Here is a 25,414-nt window from a genome sequence, read left to right as displayed (position 1 = left end):
GGGACGCCGAGGGAAATTCGTCGTTTGTCACTCATTACACTTCCGAGCTTAACTTGGACACATCGGTCACTGAGAAATTCATGGACGAATCGAAGAGCATTTCCAGACACGCCCACGGCTCGGAGTCCGTTGATGATGCCTGTGTGAAGCACACAGTCGTATGCCTTGGCAACGTCCATAAATATGGCGAGTGTGGAAAGGCCGTCTACGCGATGGTGCTCGATATGGCTTAGTAGATCCAAGACACTGTCCTGGGCACTCAACCGTGGACGAAATCCGGTCATACATGATGGCAGTCTATTTCCTTGCTCAAGATACCAAGTTAACCTCGTAGATATTAGTCTTTCCATCAACTTTGATACGCATGATGTGAGTGATACCGGCCGATATGAGGTGAGGTTTGCAGGATCCTTTCCGGACTTGAGCACTGGAACCACCCATGCTGTCTTCCACGCTTCTGGGATCTCTCCTGTGCTCCAGACGTGATTAAATATGTCCAGAAGGGCTCGTTTTCGTTCATATGGCAGATTTGTCAGCATCTGATTGCTGATCGAATCGGGACCCACAGCACAGCGTCTTCTTAATTTGCTAAGCGCCAAATCCAACTCACGAAAGGTGAACGGCGTATCCATGGTATGTGATGCTTCAGACAACAGAGGGTTCGATACTCCTGCTGATCTGCCATATGTGTATACGTCTGCAAAATCTTCTGCAAGGGTTTGCAAATCTTTTCCTTGCTTTAAAGCAAGTGCTTCAAATGGCCTGTGTAGGCGAATCTTTCCAGATAGGCTATTCATTACTCCCCATATTCTTGTCATGGGAGTAAACGCTGATAAACTCTCACAGAAAGCAGCCCATTGAACTCGTCTTAATCTTTTTGTGTGACGACGGATGACAGCGTTTATCCTGTTGTATTCAGTTTTCGCAGATGGACTTCCCGTTTTTCTCATTAGTTTTCGTTCCGCTCTCCTACGCGCTGCGCAGAGGTTCTTTAGTTTCAAATCAGGAGTAGGGAAATGGTCTGGCAGTTTCAACATTGAGGTAGCCACTCTTTTGCTCCGCAGCATATCTGCGAACAGCTCACCAGGGGATTCATCCAGCGCTTCTCTGTATGTGTCCCAGCGGGTCACAGCACAGAATTGCCTCCCAGCAGTGTGAAATCCGGTGATGGTGGTGAAGATCGGAAAGTGGTCACTGCCCATCCTGTCTGGGGCCGTTGTTGACGATACGACAAGGTCTGTAGAATGGATCACGAGGTCTATGGCACTCCATGAATCTGGTGGTCTGAAGAAAGTTGGTTTGCCATCGTTCGCGATACATAAGTCAGCAGCATCCATGGCTGCGACAAGTTCCTTGCCTCGGTAATCTGCAGTCTTATCTCCCCAAAGCGAATGATGTGCGTTAAAGTCGCCACATATTATTATAGGAGAGGGGCAACGAATGCAAAGGTCCTTTATGAACGCCTCCATGGAGACCTTCCTGCGCGGGCTTATATACACCGACACCACACTGAGTTTTCGTTTTCCTAGGCACACTTGCACAGGAAAAAAAAAAAAAAAAGCAGACATCTTTGGTGCAGTGAGGATGTCATGACGTGTACTGCCAAATGTGTGCTCCTACATCTGGAGCCAGTGTAAATATGTAAAGTAAACCCTTTCTTTTGTTCCTACTCGCGGACGTATTCATCTTAGTGACTGGAGGATTCCCAGCCTAAATGCTACCCCTAGCTGCAACAGTGCCACTACATACAGAGGATTGTGCCACTGAATTCCAAGGTCATTACAATACAAAGGCTTGCCACAATGGCAGACAGAGCATGGTAGGCATTGTTCCAGTCAGGAACAGCAGCACTGCGTTGAGTGAAGTATGATGGGAGAGCCATGACAACATGGAAGCAGCAGCATTTGATTGTTGACAAAGCTGTTGATACATTAAGTGCACTCAAAAACTTTTTTGAAAAGGTTTGTGTGGAAATACCCTTCAATACCATAAACACCACACATTCTTCACATTTCATTAAGGCGTTGCAGGGTCCCTTTAACAAGCTTTCACAGTGTCGCTGCACTATAATGATTACATAAAAGCTGTGCATGACTTGCTTGGTCATGTACACAAGGGATCAGGAAACAGCTAGCTGTTGCAACAGCAGCACCAGCTCAAAGTCGGTACATATAATATAAGCTTACAATTTTAATATTGCTACGGAGACGCCATCCTTCTTTTTTACCAGCACAACCGGTGACGCCCATGGACTACATGAAGGTTCAATAATGTTCTTGGCAAGCATTTTGCGAACTTCGGTGTGAATCACTTGACGCTCAGCCGGTGATACTCGATACGGGCGGCGATGAATAGGAGGGGCATCTCCAGTATTAATGCGATGTTTAACAGCTGTTGTTTGGGCCAAAGGACGATCGTTAAAGTCAAAAATATCTTGGTAGGAAATCATAACGTGGTACAGCGCACGAGCGTGCTCGGACGGCATGTCGGGTGCAATCATTTTCTGTAAGTCGGCGATGGTACAAGTCGCCGACTGCGATGGTAGAGGAGGATCGGTTGAATTTATTTATTTATTTATTTATTTATTTATTTCATAATACCCCTAAAGGCCCCCGAAGGGGTATTACATAGGGGGTACAGATACATGAAAAAGATGTGAGCTTTGCGCGTTACGGAAAAAAAAAAACAATAACAACTGAAGTACACAAAAGTTATACAAAATTTTACAATAGAAAACACAAAAGTTATACAAAAGTACGATATTTAGCAAAATACACAAGTAAAACAATATACGAAATACATTAGGCAAGTGAAACTCAGAAAATACAAAACTGTCTGAAAAAAATAAATTAAGGGAATAAAATATGTACAATGTAAAAGAAGTAAAACGGGGTGTTGCTCAAAAATGCGTCAGTTGTCACGTTAACAAATTAATAAGACATGAATCGACTTGTACAATGTGCACGCAGAATGGTAAAACAAATGATCAAAACAATATATACACTGAACAACGTATGAAGAAACGGTACATGATGGATATTTACACGTAACTATTGCGTAATAGTTCCTGAAAGGATGCGAAATCGGTTTGAGTGGCAATGTGTGATGGTAGGTTATTCCATGCAACAATTGTACGGGGAACAAAGGAGTTAGCATAGTTAGCTGAGCGACAACTGATGCGTTTTATCTTGAAGATATGGTCTGTGCGTGGAAAGAAGGCTGTCGCTGGTTCGAAGATACGGTGAAGGTGCGGATGATGATAAAGTTTGTGCAGCAGTGAGAGGCGGGCAATTCTGCGGCGATGAGAGTCTATTGAAATCGATGCGACAGAGTGATCCTCGAATGAGCAAAGTTGGGCCAGAGACATCCCGCGTGGCAGCACTTGTGTCGTCAAGGCAAAATTGACCACTGGCAGGCAGACGCAATTCGCCGTAATAGATAAAATAGTATGAGGTAGTGTGATCCCGTGTGTAAGGAGGACGTCTTGCATAGGAGCCGCGATGTAGTGACTGTCGGGCACTGGTGGGGATGACACGAAGTCAACGTAAGTCAGTGCCGAAGGTGGCAAGCGAACGAAGTCGACGGAACTGAGGCGAGGAAGGTGTTCTTCAGCGGGATCCAGAACAGGCAGGTCGAGGCGGAGAGTACTGGCGGAGCAATCGATGAGAGCAGAATGTGCGGAGAGGAAGTCGAGGCCGAGGATGATGTCGTGGGGACAGTGAGCGATGACTGTGAATAGCACGGTAGTGGAGCGATCGGCGAAGGAGACGCGGGCGGCACACATACCAATTACGGGGGCTGTTCCGCCATCGGCGACACGGACAACAGGCGTCGTGGCGGGCGTGATTATTTTCCTCAGCCGGTTACGAAGATCCGCGTACCACCCACAACACCTGTTTGTGCTGCTGACTCACACTGTTGAATTGTACATGGAACTGGTCTGACAAAATTAAAGCTGCACAAGGGCTCAGTTACGAGCCAGCTAGGTAATAAAATTTGTCAGCGATTCCAACCTGTTGGTGTTCTTGCGACAACCCTCCTAACAGGATTTGTCACGTGTCGACAAGAGATAAACAACGAAATGCTTGATTTTTCAGATGTGCTTAACGCAAGAAAAAGACAAAGTAGGCAAAATGCCTGCTCCGTGTACCATTGTGCAGCAGGAAACGAACACACTGATACTGCACTAAAATTCTGTTGGAAATGTGTTCTGCGTGGTTGTCTTTTCGTAGTGCATCTGGACGACAGATTGCGAACCTGTTCTGAACTGCAGCCTAGGAGCCACAGCTCCTACTTCTGACTTTCAAAGCTTTTAACAGGCCTGGAGCATGTCATTAGACCATGTAGGCAAGGAATGCAGGTACCTTTTTTCTATTGGTGATCCATGGATCTTAAGAGTGACTGAAGCCACTTGTTTCAGCAACAAGTCAAGCGCTCTCAAGGCAGGCAATAAGCACCATTATAACATGCAAACAGCAGTCGCCTAGCTGGCTTTGCTCTGTGCTTGAACCCTCATCCACCACATCATCTGCTCTTTTTAGCCCATCATGCGGATATCTGTGTGCAGGCAAGACCATGCTGTCTGCTGATCACATGACTCGTAGGATCAGCCTGTGCCTGGTCTAAACTTGCCCTTTGGACACACTTAACAGCATTGCCCAAAAACCACTGTTATCAGTGATTTGCAAGGATCTGAATTACAGTGCAGTACCAAGGACACCAGTCCAACTAGCACACTACACTCCTGCGAAAATGCTGCATCAACACCAGACAGGTATAACAAACTTAATGTAATTAATTACTTCTAATCAATTATATTTCTGGATATGTTGTAATTTATTGATTAAATTTTACAAGGTAATGTTCACCGTAATTCAATAATTTTTGCTGATACTAGAAATAACATGTAACCAGTTACTTTATTGATGAGACAAGAAGTAGCAGGCAACAGAGTTTTGCAAAACACTTGCGGTTGGGCCACAAAGCAACATCGTGGATATGCATGTTGAGAAGAGAAAACCTGGGTGCTCAGTGTTTGTTTCCTCATCTTAACACTCAACCATACATTGGCAGATAAATTAAAGTGGCTTTACTATGACTCAGTAGCAGCGGCCACTTTGGACGTTGATGCTGGAAAATACCCTACAAACTTTTTTTTTCAGCTTTTCATTGGTCCTACTGCGAAAGCATTGGATAAGCCCCGGCAACAATGAAGCACTGCACTTCATAGAGGACCCAAATGCGAGCATCATGGTGATGAGTAATTACAATTTAGTATGCAAGGTGTTAGTACAGTTTTGAGCGTCACTGCTGAAGTCTTAACAAGAGACCAGAGAAGACAACCGCTGAAAATTTCGAAAAACAAATGTTAGAAAAGATGACCGATGCATGAAGGGCTAAATTAATTTAAATTCTGTGGTTTTACATGCCCTAACCATGATACAGTTATGAGGCACACCGTAGTAAGGGACTCGGAACTATTTTGACCACCTGGGATTCTTTAACGTGCACCCAATGCATGACACATGGGTGTTTTTGTATTTCACCCTGACTGGAATGTGGCTGCCATGGCCGGGATTTGATCCGCGACCTCAGGTTTAGCAGCCCAACGGCAGAGCCACTAGGGCATCAAGACGGATCGCCTGAAGGGCTGCCAAGGATGACTGAAAGAGTCAGGCCAGCTTGTTATACAGTTAAACCTTTATATAAAGAACGTCAATAGAACGAAATTCTTGACATAACAAAGTATTTAACTTTTCATAACCTTTTGTCCTAGGAACTCCATGTATTCAGAACATCTATGTAACGAAATTTCACTGCTGCTGCAAAGGAATGCCGAGACAATGGAAACTTCCGCCAACGCAGATGGTCAAATGACTGAATTGCAAGCAGCTGGTTGTAAACGCATCTCTCAAATTGCCCACTGTGCAACAAGAGTGACCTTTGAAGCCTGATCCAAGAGTGAGCCAAGAGGGAGCCTGATCATGTTCCATAGAAAGTCCAAGTGTGATAAGATCCTATGGTGCCTTGTGCACTGTATGCTTTAGGCGCGACTGAAAATGAGTGAGAGTGAGACAAGGAACATGGTGGCTTCACAAGTGATGCCTTGCCACACGAGCAAGGGGAAAAGGGGGGAGAGGAGCAAGCTCATGGTAACATGATCAAGCGCACGTAAGGTGGCGGTGGTGGGGGGGGGGGGGGGCAGAGTGGGGGTAAGTTGCTGTCTGGTCTCGGCAGTGGCTGCATATGGCTGTAAGCACAGCTGAGCACATACACAGCCACATACCTTGCTTTAGAAGTAAGCTGCTGCATGTGCAAAGAGTGGGTGTGTTGAGATGGCCTCGCACCACGTAAGCTGTCTTCCAGTGTGTTTAGTATTGGAGGCTAAATAATCTCGAGTTTCTGTGACCCATTGGAGTGAGAGGCAAACGAAGCATTCACTCCCCACTGCCAGCACTTTTTCTGATACGGTCATCCCAGTGCGGGCGACGCTATCAGCTGTGGGCTGGAGTGCACGTGAAAGCCTGGCTGGTTTCGCTTAATTTCTATCGCCTATGTGAGGATATCATCGACATACATGGCAAGAAACTGTATCATTCATTGCTGACCCCCAAATTTATCAAAATTAATTTTTTTCTCATTCAAGTTTGCATTTTTCGACTGCCCGATACTTCGGGAAATTCCGCGGCCCCTTTCTGTGTACAAAAAGTTGATCAGTGACTGTACCTACTGGCACAAAAGGTCATATTCCAATATAACGAAATTTCAATTTGCTGATTTTACCGACTTCGTTATATCGAGGTTTACCTGTATTTATTACATTTGTGCCCCGCTGATAGAAGTAGGGAGAAAAATAACATAGAATTAATTGATTACTATACGAACATTTCCTCAATTACTTTTGTGGGGTAGCTTTTGGTCACTGTAATCAATTAGTTTTAATGAAATAACTAATTGTAATCAGATACTTTTTTTTCGGTAATGTTTTGGGAAGGAAATATATCCACTACTAGCATAAAATGGTAACGTCCATCGATAAACTACAATCTTTTGTAGCCAGAGCCCATTAGGTAAATTCTTACCTTTTTTTCCACAGTCCGTTTCCGCTTCTTTTCTGAAAGAGGCTCCACATAAGCCTTGGTGACCACTCTCCGCCGACGTTTAGCTCCCTCATCTTCATCATCCTGATCCGATATTGGCTCATCTCGTTCATCAATGTCAAAGTCTGAGTCCACCACATCACTTTCATCATTCTCAGTTTCGTATTCCTTGTCATCTTCTTCATCCTGAAATGTACAAAAGTGTCTTGGTAGAGAGTCAGGGTAATACATCAGAAACTGCTTGTGATGCCGGTGCCGTTGCGAACAAGAGTTTTGTAGAGAACTTGAAACATTAGAATGTTCCTTTTTACATGATCAGTGACATAATTTCTGCTCAATTCCCAAGAATAGCTACAAGTAAACAGTTTCAAAGCACGACCGTAGTACTAAGTAATGCAAATCATATTGTTACGGATGAGATGGATTTATTTACAAGATGATCGAGGGGCATAGAGATGAGATCACAGGCAGTAGGGTATTTTCTGCACCACACGCAGTTCTTCCATCTCCTATTATTCAGCTCCACCGCTCAGCGTAAAATCTTCCTCCAGCACAGACGAAGCTCATCGAGCGAGTTAGGGAACCACATAATTGGTTGTTCTTGATTCCAGAACCCTATGACGGTAGTGCTTCAGGCGGGCCACATGAACCACTTGAGTCTTCCGCGACCGGCGATTATTGGCGGTCAATTTTGCAATGACGTAGCTAACGTCACTTAATCGGCTGAGTATCCTGAATGGACCGCTGTATGTTGACATAAACTTGCGATACAAGCCTTTCTTCCATGGAGGTGTCCACAGTAACACATGATCGAAAGTGACGTGTATGCCAGGCGTCATAGCGTGCCTTGGTTGAAACTTGCGAAGACGATGTTCTTAAGCGAGCTAGCGGATGTGCTTCGGCACGACACAATGTCTGCAGAATTGATGTGCCTTCATTCAGAGTCAATGGCAAAATTGTGTCCAAGAACGTTCGGGGCCTGCGAGCATACAACAGATAGAAAGGCACATACTCGGTTACCTTGTGCTTGGCTGTATCGTATGCATACGTGACAAAGGGCAGCACAGCATCCCAATTCCTGTGATCAGCTTAGATGTACAGTGACAACATGCTCGTAAGTGTACGATTTGTGCGTTTGGTGAGGCCATTTGTTTGTGGGTGGCACGGCATTGAATGGCGATAAGTAGAACCGTAAGGGCACAGCAGTTCTTCAACAACGTCAGCGGTGAATTGCGATCCATGGTCACTTATAACAACATGTGGCGCGCCGTGATGCAGGATCGGCAGCGCTAGCAGAGGTAAGCGTCGCAGTCTCAGTATAGTGCGTCAAGTAGTCAACGCACACAATAATCCAGCGACGGCCGGTAGAGCTCTTGGGGAGGAGGCCGAGCAAATTGATACCAACTTTTTCAAATGGTAAGGTAGGTGGTTTCACTGGTTGCAAAAAGCCTGCAGGAGGCATCGCCGGCTTCTTATGACATTGGCAACCTGGGCAATTTGCAACGTACTGCCTTGTGCTCTTCCATAGTTTTGGCAAATAAAAGCGCTGGAGTAATGAAAGAAGCGTGCGAGCAAAGCCAAGGTGACCCGATGTGATGTCACCATGCATAGCACGAAGAATAGCAGTGCGCAGGCATTCGGGAATGACTATGAGCAAGGAAGCGCCTTTGGCAGAGTAATTCTTTTCGTAAAGCAGGCTGTCACACAGCGTGAAGGGCACTGTCTGACCTGACATGCGGGCAGCCTCCAAAAGGGGTATGAGTGTAAGATCAGGACGTTGTTCACATTAAAGGTGCTGAGGTCTGGAAACACCGTAATGCTGGCAAGATAGTCATCGCAGTTGTCATCGATAGCAGTGGAGTGTGGTGACAGGAGACGAGACAAGCAGTCGACATCGATATGACATTGACTGCTCTTGTAGCCAACAGAAATGGTATATCCTTGAAGGCATAAGCCCAATGTGCCAGCTGTCCAGAAGGATCCCGCAGTCCAACAAGCCAGCAAAGGGAATGATGATACGTCACTATCTTGAAATGGCGACCGTACAGATATGGCCGAAACTTCCAGAGGGTGAAGACTACTGCCAGGCATTCTAATTCAGTGACAGTAATGTTGCTCCACTCTCGTCAGTGTCCGACTTGCATACGCAACAATGTGCTGGCACCCATGATGAAGGTGAATAAGAATGACGCCGATGCCCACACCGCTAGTGTCAGTGAGTAGCTCAGTCATGGCCTCTGGATCGAAATGGCGCAAGACAGGCCCAGAGGTTAGTAGATACTTCAGCTGATGGAATGCGTCCTCATACAAGCCAAGGAAATTACGGAGGTCTTTCACTGTCTTCTGTTGGATTATATCACGCACTGCAGCAATCTTTTCAGGGTCAGGTCAAATACCATCTTTGCCGACAAGAAAACCGAGCACGAGAGTCTGGCACTCATTGAAGTGACACTTCTTTGAGTTTAACATCAGTCCAGCGTTTTCTATGCGGTCCAGTACGACGCCAAGTCATTGATTGTTCTCATCAAGTGTTTTGCCAAGAATGATTACATCGCTGAAGTAGCACATGCAGATCTTCCATTTCCATCCGAGCAGCACTGTGTCCATAAACCTTTCAAAAGTTGCTGGCGCATTGCATAAACCGAAAGGTATGACATTAAACTTGAAGTAACCATCTGGCATCCCAAAGGCAGTTTTCTCTTTATCGGTTGGGTGCATAGGTATTTGCCAGTATCCCAATCGTAAGCCAACAGAGATGTAGGAGGCTGCGTGAAGGCAATCGATAACATCATCCATGTGTGGCAGAGGGTATACATCCTTCTTTATGGCTTCGCTAAGTGTTCGATAATCAACACAGAATCTCCAAGAATTTTCCATTTCTTAACTAGTATCACTGGAGCTGCCCAGGGACTGTAAGACTCCTGGACAATGCCTTTCCGCGGCATTTCTTGAACTTCCTTAACAATTACTTTTCATTCTGTGGCAGAGACGCGGTACGGCTTCTGGCGAATAGGCGTTGCTTGAACAATGTTTATACAGTGTTGGGTTCGGGAGTCAGGAAGCGAAATTGGACGCTAATTTTGCGGGAAATCGAATACTGGTGCATAGTGGATAAGCACGTTTTGCAATTCTTTCTGCTCTGGAGAAGATAGCGACTTGTTCACCATGCGGTAGAATTCCATAGAGTAGTTGCAATTTGCTGTCGTCGCATCGGTAGAAGCGTCAATGGCATCAATACTGGCACTCGCTTCTAAGTCAAAGGTGGCTAGCTTGAGTGCTGTCGGCAGTAAAACTTGCTCTAAAGACGCGTTAACCATCCACACGTGAACACGACCATCTACACATTCTATAATTGATTGAGGAACCAGTACATTCTTCCTCAACATAGTATGGGTGTACGGCTCAATTAAACCATGACAGCGATGCGGAGGGCAATGCATGGAAGTCACCGGAACAAATGCCGCAGTCGGAGCCAGTAAAAGTACATTGTGAGACACAGAAAATACACTCTGCTTGTCCACGCCAGATATTGCTGGTATGGGTGTTATCGCGTGACTTCGATGAGAAATTTCACCGGCCCCACAATCTAACATTGCACCACATTCACCAAGAAAGTCAATCCCAAGGATGACATTGTGAGTGCTGTGTTCCAAAACAACAAATTCAGTTGGAAAATCTTAGTCCACCCACACTCACTATAGCAGAGCAAACTCCAACGGGCTGCAGCAGTTCACCCTCAACTCCACGAAAAGTAGTCTTTTGGTCCCACGCAAACATCACTTTGTGTCCGAGACGATTCTTAAACAAAACACTCATTAGAGAAACTGTGGCACCGGTATCAACAAAGCCATCAATGTTTAAACCATCAACACAGACACACTTTGTTTTTGCGTATGGCGACAGACGGAGGACTACTTGACCGTCCCGCGACCTCACCTCCATCGGTCGCACCAGCCAGTTTCCCAGCCGGAATGGTGGTGATAGTGAGCGATGGTGAAGTGATGGCGAGTGACGATAGCCGGTCAGAGGAGGAGCAAGACTGCAGCCGCAAGCTAGAGACTCACACCGGGATGCACGTTCACGCGGTTGTCGTTGAAGAGGTGCAGGTCTGCTACGGTGCCCTGCCTTGGCCTCCAGATTGATAACTGGGTGTGCCCGAAACTTGCTGCTGCCGTCGGCGACAATACCTGGTGATATGCTCATGGATACTGCAGCTAAAGCAAACAGGTGGCTCGCAGTACACAGCAAAGTCATAAAATGGGGCCTGGGGCTGGCTGTACCGGGGAGCAAGGCATTGGGGTCGTGCAGTCCGACGACATTCTAAGGTTTCAATACTTCTTCAATGTAGGCTGTGCATGTTTCTCCAGGCAACTCTGGTCTACTCGAAAGCGTATGCTCAGCCTTCGTTCTTTTTGAAATTGAGTCTCCGAAGCAGCTCTTGATTTTATCAACGAAGCTTTCCCACATTGTCATCGTGCTTTCGTTATTATCGAACCAGAGAAGTGCGGCTCCGGTAAGAAACAAAACGACGTTAGCAAGTTGCACCGTTACGTTCCACCCATTGTGACAGCTTACCCTTTGATAATACTTCAGCCAGTCGTTGGCATCCTCATATGCCTTGCCGGAAAAGGTGCACGGTCCTTTCCGTGAGAGCCAGCAGATGACTTGCTTTGGGTGCTCACTGTCACCTTGCATGCTTGTGTCATGGCTGCTGCCAGCTGCTTGGGGTTCATTCATGTCCATGTCTTGAGGCGGTAGTCCGAACAAGCGCCAGCTTTGTGGGAGGGTGTGTAGAAGAAGGTTGTCCAGGGAGATTACCCCGCACTGTCTACCAAAGTTGTTACGGACGAGATGGATTTATTTACAAGATGATCGAGGTGGCGTAGAGATGAGATCGCAGACAGTCGGGCATTTCCTGCACCGCAAACAGTTCTTCCATCTTCTCTTCTTCGGCTCTGCCGCGCAGCATAACAAAAAGAAAACCCTCCTGAAAGCAAGATTGGTTATTACCTAAATTCCACTACTAACAGAAGCAAGTAGAATGCTAAAATGTTCATTTTAGCCACAGTGCCACACGGCATTTGAAATATTGCCAACATTGGCAGTTGATTGCTCAGGTGGGCTAGCTAAGTGATCATTGTGCCACTTACGGAAAACAAACTTTGCATGCAATAGTATAATACTCAAACACTATGAACAAGAATTTCTAAATACTGCCTCGCAAGCCCATGCCGAAACCAAAGGGTTTAGCTGTGACAAACATATTCACAGCATAGGAAAAATATCTAAATACTGCACTAATTAACCTGCACACCACAACTGCTCCTTCCTTGAACTCCTACACCTGCAGTCTTTCCAAATGTTTAAAAGCATGGTCGTGAGCAGCTTTTAGCTGACATGAACAAGTGAAAGCTCATCAAGAGATAGCTGCCTAAATATTGTGTGTGAACTGTATGCTGTACAGCCGAAGCATTGCGCCTGTCCACCTATTCGCTGTAAGGGTTAACAGATGTACCAAGTAGCATGTGCTGCATGTCGTGCACTGTCACAAACTTTGTACAGTTAACTAGTATGGCTAACTAGTAGACAGGCCCAATACTTTCTAACAGACAAAACATAGCCTTGTAAAATTAGGCTGCTTCAGATGGCTGGCATTGGCACTATCACACCAGGCACGATGGAGGACGACCCGTGTGGCAAAAAGCTGTGCCCTAATGTGATTATTTATCTCTGGCAGTACTGTAAGCCAACCATATGTCTCCTTGGCAGCCAATCATGGTAAGTATCCTAAAAACAAAAAAAACAAAACAAGCAACCTTTTCAGAAATGTCGTTAAAGTCCCCGCAAACATTAAAGCAGCTTAGACCTTACGTTGAAGCCTCCGTAGGTGGTCTTATAGAAGTCGTCAGCTTCATCTTCGTCATTAAGTAGCTGGGCCAGCTTGTTGCCGGCATTGACACGGCGCTCTCTTGTAGCTGCCATGATAGGCGCAGGCGAATTCGTTCACTTGCTTCGGGAAACTTATCTGCCGCAGGGACAAAAACGATTCATATAAGCAATACTTCAAAGACGCGTGAGAGCGGGGAAAGCAAATCAGCGATGTTCCTACTTTCCTTTGTGCACCCAATTTCAAGGCCGCATCGCCACATCGAAGTACAATTGAGAGTTCTCTTTACATCAACGACCGCAACAAATATACAGTTTCTATCTATGAGCACAAATCAAACGGTAAACAGAAGCAAATCGGTAAAGCACGTATATAAAATACAGGAAAATCCCAACGCACCACTGAATTCAACTTGCGAACTAAAAAGCTAAAATACATACATTCGCGTCGTCGGCATTTTTCACAAACTTCGCCTGTTTTACAACATCAGCATGATCTGATGCAAAGACCTGGAATAACTTAACGCCTTCAAGAAACAAATTTGAACAGGGTAGAACAGAACCATGCGCTTTTTCAAACAACCGCAGCGGAAAGGTAAACCACTTTCTCCATGAAGAAAATGCTTTCTCTATGGGCGATTAGCTATGGCTTGCATTGACTTCTTACCCATCATAACGAGCCACTTTCTGGTTTTTCTCTTCGGCGGGCGTTTTACCATAGTTTTACTGCGCTCCGAAGGTTTGGAAAACACCACCCATGCACTACCCCATGCTAATCCTGCTGTCCACTCTCAGGTTATCGTGGACTTGAAAAACGTGCGAAATCTGAACGTTTCGTTTACCGTGTGCTTCGGATGCGAGGGCAAGCGTGCGATGGCCAGCCGATGCGAAGATATATCCTGTTTGCAGCGCGTGTGTAAGTCGCACATTACGAATTTTCTGACACAATTTACTTCGAATGTTTCAGTTCAATAACTAAGTCACTCATTAGTGCAATTGGAGGAACACCTAGAAGAGTGAGGAGTATGCTGAACCACGGCCGGTCTCGAGGGGTGCGCGCGCTTCTCTTCTAGAAGCAATCTGAAACCAGCTGGGACCAGTTGGTCCCAGTTCATTACCAGTTCGCTATTTTCACCTGGGAGGAAAGCGCGCGCTCCCCTAGAGACCGGCCGTGCATAGAGAAAAAAATTCATTCTCTATGGGCCGTGGCTGAACTTCCGAAGCACAAGTGTGTGCGCGTACGTATACGCCCAATGATACATATATCTGTCACACAGCGTGTGCTTGCTGCGACCGTATTGCACCTTATGGCAAACTAAGGAAAGGTCCTGGAATATGTATGGAGCATGTCCCCATGACGTCCTTCACGGACATGCAAGAGATATGCACAGGACACAGAAAATGCGGCCAAATGTGGTCATGTGAGGGACGTCCGCACATGGTCCGCACAGATCAGTGGGTCCGCAGGGTGTATTCAACTCAACACGTAGACGTGTCATAGAATAAAGAACTGACGTGTGTTGAAGAACACACATTGCATGGTGGTGGTGGTGGTGAAAACGTTTATTTTGCTCTATTTACATATGGATTTAGCGGTTCTTCAGATGGCTTCTTCCATCTTGATTTGCAGGGTTGGTGCCCCTAGTCCAGGGCCCCCATAGAGAAAGAAATTGAATTTCTTTCTCTATGGGGCCCCACTGAGGGTAGCTGCCGTGCGAGCACGCCTTACTAGCCCTTGCTGGACTTTAGCCCCGAGAACGAACACGAGCGGCGCTGCGAGCGCCGCTCGCGTGACGTCAGGGCACGGACTCGCGCCTGTCGTCTGCTACAGTTCGTGCGTTGTACGGGCACTTTCTGCGGTGTTTTCGTTTGTTCGCCCTCGTTCTCTCTGCTTGTATACTTATGGTGGTCGTCTCAAATATATTTTTATGGGGTCTTCCTTTGCGAACATTTATTCAAAGAGCTAATTTCTTAGACAACAATGCAGCTCTCGAAGGCAACGCTACAGTGCCAGCCGAAGCGACGCAGACCAGCCCATTGCGGGTTTTTCATACGCGGATAGACAATCGCAAAAGCATAGCCTATAGGAATCCAGTTATGATACCATACCTGCCGCGGTGCAACAAGTATGTCATAAAGCTGGCTATATATGACTTCTACAGCAGTTACGTTGATTTTATTCCGCTAAAACAGGTTTGCTCACGACGAGTAGTTCATGCTATAATATCGAATTTTTGCATTTCTTCACAGAAACGCTCGGCAGTAGCACGGTGACTTAACTAATACTGGAGCTTAGATTCTACACGCCTCACTTGCTTCTTTAACTGCTTGTCAACATTAAGCGGTTCTTCACGTGTTTATTTTTTTTAAGCGGCTGAAATTTGAAGTAAAGTTAATGAAGGCTTACAGCTATTTACAGAGTACAAATAGGAATGTACCAATATATATTCCCTTTTCCGTGCTACACGTTCAACTCACCTCTTTAGAGCGCGTTTGTTAATGATTAATAATGCATGTTATGTTCCTCTTTTTTGTCTATGTTACCAAGTGTATATCATTTATTTATTTCAATGCCGCAGTGTGTTTTGCATTGTTATCGTGGAAATATTTCACTGTGCTTTCATATATTGTATAACTGCAATGTTTTATGGCCACTATATAAATGTAACTTATATGGCGCTTGATGTGTTACCCCATGCAGCCATATTGTACCCAAGAGGGTGAGATTACCTCAAGCCGCGTCTGTGCGGCTTTTTTCCCTCATCCACCTCCATTTACCACTCCTCTGTACATGTGTGTGTGTAAATGGAAATTAATAAATCAAATCAAATCAAACTCACTTGAGAAATTTACTGGTGCTTGTTGCTTGAGGAATATACATGACGAATCTGTTTGGCAAACTGACACAGGCTGCTCGGCCCAATTTTTTTAGTGAAGTATGCCTGCTGGACCGCATAGCTGCAGCCAGAAAGCAGTCGAAGCGTCAATGACTAGTAGTATGGGACATATTGAAGATATCGAAATTCCCCCTGTGGAGGGTCAGAAATCAAGTGAAAGTATATGCAAGGCTTGTGGTGCTTTCTTTATGAATGTTTGCGATTGGATTGGAGCAAACTTAAATTAGCCTGCAAGGTTCTCTTTTAAGTACCGACGAAGCGAATAGTTATCCGTTTGTACAATTAAATAACGCTGGATCGAGACATGGTGAGACAAAAGGTGCTTGAATTTTCCTTTTGTAGGCAATCTAAGCTGCGTAGTAGTAGCTCGAGAATACTTTAGCCATTCCAGTTGGCGCTGTAAAAAAATGGTTTATGGTTTTAATTCGAAGTTGAGGTGAACTGATGGGTTTCGCGAACATAGCGTGCCTCGCCATACGGACAGTCGATTGCTACCGTTACGTGATCAGGGGTGTGCCATATTGTCGACAAAGGCTACTGAGGGCCACTATGATACATTTCATCACTTCCAATTGAGTGGCTGTCGATCTAAACAACGAAACTTTTCTCTCAGGTGATTGGTACTATGGTGTTTGTGAATTAACTACGTAAATACTCTACATGACACGCCGTCGTGTTAGCAGCCATGAGCAATTTGTTTTTTGGAGGCCTGTTTCACAGGGGGATGAAAGTAGCAGCAAACATTTCCATAAGAAATGCGCGCCTATTTTTTTACGCATTAATGAATGGCCATATTTGAATAGAACAACACACCAGAGTAATAGGAATCATGATGACAGCTTCGCTGGGCAGTGTCTTTCTAACATCGGATAACATGTTGACGCCAATTACCAAATTTTTCTTCCACGTAAAATGCAATACCTCTCATAGCTAAATACTAAAGGAATGTTAAGTGATTAGGGAAGCATCATATACAACTTCGCGCGTTGAATTTGCAGATATTCTTTTTTTAGACAAAATTTACCGATAGACACGGCGCATATATGCATTGCAAAAACTTGTAGACCCCTTTAACGCTACTTAGCTTGCGATATCCAAGTCGCAAAGTTTCTCGACTCACACGCTTTTGAAGAAGAAACTGTGGTTAAGGTATTGCAGCTGAAAGAAGCCGACTTATTCTTCAATACATACGGCTCGAGCCACCTATAACCCAACATACACGAAGGGAACGAGCGCGCGCGGCAGCCGAGCGAGCCGGAGCGAGCGGCGTCCTGGCCGTGACGTCACTCGCGAGAGGGCGCCATTCCTCTTTCTCGGGGCTATATGCTGGCAAGCATCCTCTCCCACTGTTCTGCACTCGGGCTTTCTATTATGGTTATTTCTTTAGCTTTTTGGCAGGCCCACGTGACATGATATAGCGTGGGCTTGTGCCCGCACCAGGGGCATGTGTTCTCATATTGGGTAGCATGTGCGTGCGCCGTGTCGGTTTTGACCGGCAACGGCGTAGTGGTCGTTTCTAGTCGGCGGCGCAGAAACCGAAACCACAAATTTAAAAAGCCGTTTTGCTGCCTCCTTCTTTTGCTAAACTGGTTGAAATTTTGGCCTTGGAATACAGAGGTAGTAAAAATGAGAGAAATACAAAACGTTTTGTAAGTTTTCTGCTCTTCAGCCGACATATATTTAAAGAAAAAAATTGGGCACATATCTAAAAGCGTCCATGTTGAATGTGGTAGTACCATAGAGTTACTATACTGATTCTATGCTGTTTATAACATGCTTATAACTATGTTTTTTTTTTCAGGAATGCACACCGCGTAGAGCTCATTGTAATGTTACTAGCGCCTCTGGCGTTCGTTTAGTTAGCAAAGTGTGCCGTCGTTCGCTCGCATTTTCGGTCCGTGCCTGGGCTGTGGCTATCTATGGTGGCCGCGTTCAATGGCGCCGTCGGTGGTGGTTGAAGTATGTGCATACGGTGTTCCGAAATACCGTGTGCTGCTTATTTTAAACCGGCGCCTGCTGCGAACGCAACGTCTGCCATGGGGTCATCTTTGTAATTGCGCTGTGGGGGGACATTGCCGGTGCGCGTGCAGCCATCGAGCGTCGTGTCTGTGAACTCTGCGACTGCTCATCGGCCAGTGACACGCATGGACCGACGGAGGGCTTTTGCTGCAAATCGGGAACGTCTCCAACAACTCTGTGCCTTGCTACGATGCAACGCTAGGGAATGCATGCAGACTGTACAAATAATCTTGCGGACTGCTAGTTAATACTATATTGGCTCAAGGAAAACCCGGTAAGTGCAGAGATAAGAGCATACGAGAGTGTACTTTCCCAGAGGTGCGTTTTATCACTGCAGCTGAAAGTTGCTTGTGTCGACCGCCCGCGGATTTGGTGGCAGGCCATTTAGGGGATCCTTTCTTTGCCTCTGGCTTCGGCTTCGTTGTCAGGTGGGAGAACAGTATCGCACGCATCCTCTTGCTGCTGGTGGAGCTGGGAGAAGCCCACGGATGCCCCTAACGTGGGGGGAACCAACGGATGGCTTACCGTTGATTATCAACAGGTGCGCAAAGTGTGCTGATAGTAATCAAGCCTCATTCAAAGACTGGTGGCGAAACAGCAAAGTAATCGAGCGTCGTCGTGCCTCAATTTGCTTATCTGTACAAGTGCCGTGCATTTGAGTACTTGGCATATTAGAAGGCCGATCAGCAGACGCGCCGATCGAAAGCAAGGCGGTCGCAGGGCGTACACAACTAGTACACAGTAGCTAGTAACCTCGCGTGACTGGTTTGCAATGTTTCCTTACTGCATGCGAGCGGCTGCTAGCTACCGGCTGTGAGCGCATGACATGCTGAGAGGCATTAATCAACAACTTATTGTGCGCTTTTCAGCCACCTTCCCCTTGTCGAAAGCGTTGTGCGCTTTCACTCGCATATCTCGGCATTTTCTTGCTTGCACTGTCATCGTCGCAGTTTGAGCCGTTCGTTTAATACGTTCGTTGTGATCATGTCTAGGAATTCAGACATAGGTTTAATCTATACAAGGGCCTATTTGTGGTCATTAACCCGAGTGTGATATTTGTCGGTCTCTAGCGAGTGCCCGTTAAAATTTAATAGTGTTTTGCAAGCACTGCGCCGTAAAGGTCACTTTGATTTGGCTGCACTTCACTGGTTCAGGAAGTACATCACCTTCGTCCTCACTTTTGACAGTGTAGCAAATTCTGCCTGCATAGCTCTCTTTGATTTCACTTTGTGCCGGAACCAGCCCAGCAGAATTTCACGGGCGCCTGCTCTCCCTATTCTCGAAGTGCAGGCTTTGTGCAAGCCTTTGACAGCAGATGATGTGGGGAAGTGCTAGTTGATTAGTGGTGTGCGGACATAAGTGACTCCTGCTTTAGTAAAAACAGTGAGTCTAGCTCCCAGAAGGGGGTGAGTTATAAATTTGATGCCTTAATGTTGGGGCATGTTAGTCGAGGCTTGCAACATGTTAAACGTTGCTTTCTCTTTTGAATGTATTTACTGATAAGAAAGCAACCAATGCCTCAGCTTCACTGCCACTATAGAGATCATTGATTCCTATATGCAAATTTGTCAAAAATGCTTTACCACAGACAACAGAGTGTGTGCGTTGTTGCACAGTTGTTCTCAATTTGCAAGGGACACTAAGCACGCAAGTGCCACACTGCACTTGCATGTCGTGAACTCTGCTGCTGCCATGCATGGCAGTCTTAAAAACTGGTTCAGAAAGTGCAACCAAATTGAAAATACCTTAACTTCATTTATGAACCAAGCTAGCATCATCACTGCTGCTGGCTTATCATAGCCTAGTGAGGTAAAAGGTAATCTGGAACTCTTCTGGGGTGGTACCAGTACAGTGCCTAGAGTATGTGGACTAGTGTGCTGACTGCTGGGCTTCTCCAGTGGGAGACGGTGGCTTGGCAGATGATGCCTGGAGGCTGCATGGTTGGCAAGGTTGGCACAGTTCATACGGGCAATGCTGCCTGGAGGCCATTTGCAGTACCACGGCTACAAAAGGTATGATGGTTTGCTAGTGTGAAGAAGACATAATTTATTATTCTTACTGATGAATCTTTTAATTATGTGAAAGAAGGGACAACCGAAGTCGCACATTGTGCAAGGGCACATCATTGCAAAGTGCGCATTCTGAAGGCGACCCACCTTGCGCACTGCACTAGGGGACCGTGCCACAGCCGGCGGCAGGCTTCACTCTCGCTGCCACCACGGTGCCTGCGCTCAGTGCACTAGTCAGTATATTCTAGGCAGTATTAGTACTGGGAGTGGTTGCAGCACCTCACATGTTGGTGATTGCTCATACGTACAATGAGATGCTCAACGATAAACATTGTTTTAAATGATAAATGTTTTAAAAGAGAAGCTTTCCTTGCCCACTATCCCGGGTTTCGCATGGCTGCTGGGTGCTGTTGGGTTGGTCACTATGCCGGCAAGTATATTTGTTTGTAGTAATAAAGAAAAGAGGCAGGTGTACAGATGCAAACGGGTGTGCATTTACAGGAAATAGAAATGATGCCCAAGCAGCAGCCACAGTCTTTGTCCTCCTTTCCACAAGACACCTTCATTGTTCTCTTCCCCACATCACCCTCCCGGAGGTGTAGCTGTGTCTCGGTGCAGGCTATGGAGCATCATTTAAGTCGGGTACATAGGGCTTGAGCCTGGCAACATGAAAAACATCGCTGCTTATGTCGGGAGGCATTGAAGACACGCCTACCAGTGCACTCTTTTACGCCACATTAGTGGGTTGGCGCAAGATTTTGTACGGACCAGAGTAACGCGATACAAGTTTTTCGGACAATTCAACACAGCATGAAGGTGTCCAGAGGAGCACAAGATCACCAGGGGAAAATGGGCTTCTCAGTGCCGGCGATCATAACGGCACTTTTGGGAACTTTGTGAAGCGGTAATACGATCATGAGGGATTTGTCGGGACTGGGGCGGCCAAGGCCATAGCATCACGGGAGTAACTGGTTGGGGTCTGTAATTCGTAGGGAAGTAACATGTCCATGGGCAATGCAGGGTCGCATCTAAACAAAAAGTAGAATGGTGAAAATCTGGGGGTGTCATGACGAGACAAATTATAAACAAAGGTGATGTATGGCAGAGCAGCGTCCCAGTCATGGTGATTGTTGGAAACATACATGGCAAGCTTTTCAGTTAGCATGCAGTTAAGGCGTTCGGTAAGGCCATTCGTTTGAGGGTGGTACATGGTAGTGACTTTGTGCTTGGTAGCGCAGCAGTGGAGCATATCATCGACAACCTTCGATAGGAAGTAATGGTCACAAACCGTAACTGGTGAGGGCACCGTGGTACAGGTTTACATTCTGGAGCAGAAAGTCAGTGACATCTATCGCTCAGCTGGTGGGGATTGCTCATGTGATTACATGTATTGTTGCATAATCTGTTGCCACTGCAATCCACTTGTTTCCTGTCCGGTAGAAATAGGAAAAGGGTCAAGCAGATTGAGCCCCACACGGAAAAATGGCGCCATGGAGACGTCAATACATTGAAGACCAGCAGGAGGTAATCCATGTGCCTTCCGGTGCTGACACAGATTGCAAGCAGTGACATAACGGCGCAAAGAGTGACAACGATAGGAGCGTCATGTAGCTGTTGGAGCACGGTGAGTCGGAGGTGCCGTGCCGTGGAATGACTAGCAGGAGCTCGGGACCATCATGGTGGACCATCACGTTGCGAAGGACAGGATCGTTGCATTGTTCATTACCAATATGGAGCAAGTCGGAGATGGACAGAATGCAATAGTCCAAGTTAGCATCTGTGACGTCCGGTGGATCCACAGGATGGCGGTACAGGCAGTCAGCATCTTGATGCAGACGTCCTGATTTATACGCGATGGAGAAGGTATATTCTTGCAGACATAAGGTACAACGAGCGAGACGTCCTGTTTGGTCCTTCAAAGGGGAGAGCCAACAAAGGGCATGGTGATCAATTATGATGCAGAAACTATCACTGAACAGGTATAGTCAAAATTTTGTGACCGCCCATATGAGCGCTTGGCATTCACACTCAGTGATTGAGTAATTTCGTTTGGGCACAGAAAGAAGGTGGCTGGTGTAAGCGATGACAGTCTTGACACCGTTGACGCTGGCTGAGCACGGTGCCGATGCCATGACCACTCACGTCTGTGCAGATTTCAGTGGGAGCTGACGGGTCAAAATGAGACAGAATTCGAAAAGTTGTCAGCCACTCAATAAAGGTAGCAAAGGCTTGGGCTTGCTGTGGTTCCCAAGAAAATAGTGCACCTTTCTTGAGAAGGTCGGTGAGCAGACGAGTGACATCGGCAAATCCTTTAACAAAGCTGCGGAAATATGCACATAATTCCATAAAGCTTTGGACATCTTTTGCTGAACATCGAACAGGAAAGTTGTGCACAGCGCGAACTTTGTCTGGGTCTGGTTGTATTACCGCAGCATTTATGAGATTGTCCAAGCACAGTAATTTCGCAGCGGCCATAATGGGACTTTGATGAGTTCAGCTGAAGGCCTGCATCGTGAAAGATAGAGAGGACAGTATCGAGGCACTGAAAGTGACTCATAAAGGTAGTTGAAAACACAATTACATTGTCAAGATAACAAATACATGTTGACCACTTCAAACTGTGCAGAAGAGAGTCCATCATGTGCTTGAATGTAGCTGGGGCATTGCATAAACCCAAGGGCATGATTTTGAATTGATAAAGGCTGTCTGGTGTAGTGAAGGCAGTCTTCTCACACTCCATCTCATCTACAACAATCTGCCAATAGCCTGAACGGAGGTCAATTGACGAAAAATGTTGTGATCCGGGAGGACAATCAAGGGCATCATCTATGTGAAGCAGTAGGTACATATCTTTTTTTGTTATCTTGTTAAGGTGATGGTAGTCAACACAGAAACGCCAATTGTTGTCCTTTTTCTTCACCAAGACAACTGGGGATGCCCACGGACTGCTCGAAGGCTCAATAATGTCCTTGTCCATCAGCTTGTTGACCTCTTTCTGTACGATGGCCCATTCCTCTGCAAAGAATAAGGTCGCCTATGAATCGGGCTGCGATGGGTGACTGCAGATGTCTGTCCGAGAGGGCGGTCATCCAGGTAAAAAATATCTTTATAAGGGGAGAGAAGGCGAGAAAAAGCTTTTGTTTGCTCAGAAGGAAGATCTGGAGCGATTATTTTACATATTTCCTCAGTCAGTGAAGATGACAGAATGGACGGCAGGGGCCTACTGGTGCTGGTGCTTCAGGGGTCAAGAAATAAATTGGGAATTCTTCTATAGGCATGATAAGTGCCAAGGCAATGCCATGGGGTAGAATGTGTGTTGAAAATCCTAAACTGAGGATGGGTAGGCAAGTACCGTTCTTGAGGACTCGGATGATAGTGTTTGGGAGCACAATGCTGCATGAGTGATGGGGGATACGATGTACTCGTCATCAGGAATGAGAGGGCAAATGGTCATGAGGACATTTGTAGTGGTCTGTAGAGACAGATGGGTGAACACGGCAGAACATAAGCGGTGTGCTGTATAATAGAAGTGGCATCGGTAGGAAACAGCAGATCGAAATGTACAATAGCAGAGCAACAGTCAATTTGGGTGGAATGTTTCGAAAGAAAGTCAAGGCCGAGAATGAGGTCATGCGGGCATTGCTCGAAGACAATAAAAATAAACAATAGAACAATACAAAACAATAAAACAAACGTGGTCTCCAGTGGGCGCACAGGCTGTGCATATTCCGATGAGAGGTGAAGTGCTTCTGTTGGCGATTCGTACTGTACAGGGCACGGCAGGTGTCAGAACTTTCCCGAGTCTTCGGCTAAGAGTGGCACTCGTAACTGAGAGCTGCACTCCTGTGTTAACGAGAGATGTGAAGGGAACACCATCTACTTCAACGTCCAGCAGGCTTCAACATGTAGACAGGGACAAAAGAGGATTTGTGGAGTGAGTAGTAGTTGCAGTGTTATTTCTGGGAGCTGCTCCGCCTAGTTTTGCGCAGTGTAGTGACCGGTTGCAGGTGGGGATGAAGAGTGGCGAATGAGAGGCGAACAGCACCATCGACCTTGCGGAAATAGGGAGCGGCTGGGTTTCGGTGGAACACTGTAGCCGTTAGAGTTCTGAGGCGTCGTTTAAGACGGGAAGGTACGAGGGCCTGGTGCTTGACAGTAGTAGCTCTGGGATGGCCATCGAGGAGACGACGACCAGCGGCTGCGGCAGTGACGGGTGATATCTCCAATTCGGAGCAATGAAAACATATGGGCTTCTCATCCTCTGTTCGCCAATCAGCCAGGTTATGATGGGGCGGGAGGTAGCTTTGTGTCTGGAAGCAAGCAGCCAGACGTACCTGATAAGTGTTGGACGAGCGAACCGGGCAGAAAGATGGAAGCCCAAAACTTGCTATCCCCTCACGAACAACCGCTTGTATCAGTGCGATGGAGTGCAGGCTGTCCTGTAGGTCAGACCAAACTGGAGCCAGAGGCATGGCCTCCAGTTAGGGCAAATAATGCGTGTTATGTCGTGCGGCTCCAGCACTGGCATTAACCATGGTGGTTCTTCGCACGTAGATGTCACAGCAGTGTTGGGAAGTCTGTGAAATGTTTGTGCGATTCAGTGACTCTTCACTTGTTCAATGCGCTGACACTCTTCGATAATTGCATCCACCGCCACGCAGTTCCTGTATATGAGAAGGTTGAAGGCATCATCTGCTATGCCTTTTAAGATATGGCCAACTTTGTCAACCTCTGTCACATTGTCGACCTTGCGGCAGAGGGCTAGCACATTTTGTATGTAAGCAACAAGATTCCGTTGACGTTTGAGCGTGGCATCTAAGCTCCCTTTTCGCTGCCAACTGAGAAAGGTCGGCCAGTCGGGTCTTGCAGTTTCTTTTTACAGACATCCCAGCTGGTTAGGTTAACTTCATGTGTCTCATACCACTTCTGTGCGGCTCCTCGAATATAGAATATGAGGTTTGCTAGCATCACCGTCTGATCCCACCGTTGTGGTTGCAGACTTGCTCGTACGTATCAAGCCAGTCCTCGATGTCAGAACCATCCGTGCCACAAAATGTTCCCAGGTCTCGTGGATGGGCCAGGATGACCGTAGGCACAGACTGCTGAGACGTTGTTGCTTCGTCGGCCATTGTGGCGGCAGGTAGGTGATGTCCGCTGCAAACTTCCGTGCTTGTACCCCGCACGTCCATCAAAATGATACGGGAAAGAGGCAGACATACAGATGCAAGCGGGTGTGTATTTACAGGAGATAGAAATGGCACGCAAGCAGCAGCCACAGTCTTTGTCCTTCTTTCCTCGAGACGCCTTCATTGTTCTCTTCCCCGCAACAAACATTATATGAAACTACCAACTAAGTGGCTTGTACAACCCGTGTATGCTGACCAAGTAGGCTGATAATAATTGTATTATTGTATGATTTCCTGCGTAAAACTTTTACATAAACATCTTTATAATGACGGGCTCGGGACCTCCAAAAGTATTTTGTTGTGCAGGTCGCAATGTT

General features: G+C 46.4%; 2 protein-coding genes across 10 annotated transcripts in view; one reads left to right on the top strand and one right to left on the bottom strand.

Annotated features, from left to right (window-relative positions):
* Window positions 1-14,041, bottom strand: part of YL-1 (Vacuolar protein sorting-associated protein YL-1) — a 28,008-nt gene extending 13,967 nt beyond the window's left edge. The window contains exons 1-3 of one of the 4 annotated variants that reach the window (XM_065446149.2): window positions 13,829-14,041; window positions 12,972-13,125; window positions 7,083-7,286 (exon numbers count right to left, since the gene is read on the bottom strand). In XM_065446149.2, the coding sequence (XP_065302221.1) occupies window positions 7,083-7,286; window positions 12,972-13,082 (315 nt within the window). In that variant the 5' untranslated portion in view covers window positions 13,083-13,125; window positions 13,829-14,041. Of the gene's footprint in view, window positions 1-7,082; window positions 7,287-12,971; window positions 13,126-13,386; window positions 13,634-13,653; window positions 13,780-13,828 lie in introns of those variants that run through there. The other 3 variants (XM_065446150.2, XM_065446148.2, XM_065446147.2) reach the window with 3 other exon arrangements.
* LOC135913613 (dipeptidyl peptidase 9-like) overlaps window positions 13,769-25,414 on the top strand; it is a 137,684-nt gene continuing 126,038 nt past the window's right edge. Inside the window, exons 1-3 of one of the 6 annotated variants that reach the window (XM_065446143.2) lie at window positions 17,766-18,176; window positions 18,331-18,443; window positions 24,975-25,051. Coding sequence is in view for 1 of the 6 variants with exons in the window: in XM_065446146.2 (XP_065302218.2) it covers window positions 13,860-13,902 (43 nt within the window). In the remaining 5 variants the exon portion in view is untranslated. Of the gene's footprint in view, window positions 13,903-17,765; window positions 18,177-18,330; window positions 18,444-24,909; window positions 25,052-25,414 lie in introns of those variants that run through there. The other 5 variants (XM_065446140.2, XM_065446142.2, XM_065446145.2 and 2 more) reach the window with 5 other exon arrangements.

Source organism: Dermacentor albipictus, chromosome 4 (genome assembly GCF_038994185.2).
Source record: "Dermacentor albipictus isolate Rhodes 1998 colony chromosome 4, USDA_Dalb.pri_finalv2, whole genome shotgun sequence".
Classification (NCBI taxonomy): domain Eukaryota; kingdom Metazoa; phylum Arthropoda; class Arachnida; order Ixodida; family Ixodidae; genus Dermacentor; species Dermacentor albipictus.
The sequence above is the reverse complement of the archived record's forward strand: the minus strand, read 5'-3'. Positions and strand labels throughout refer to the sequence as shown.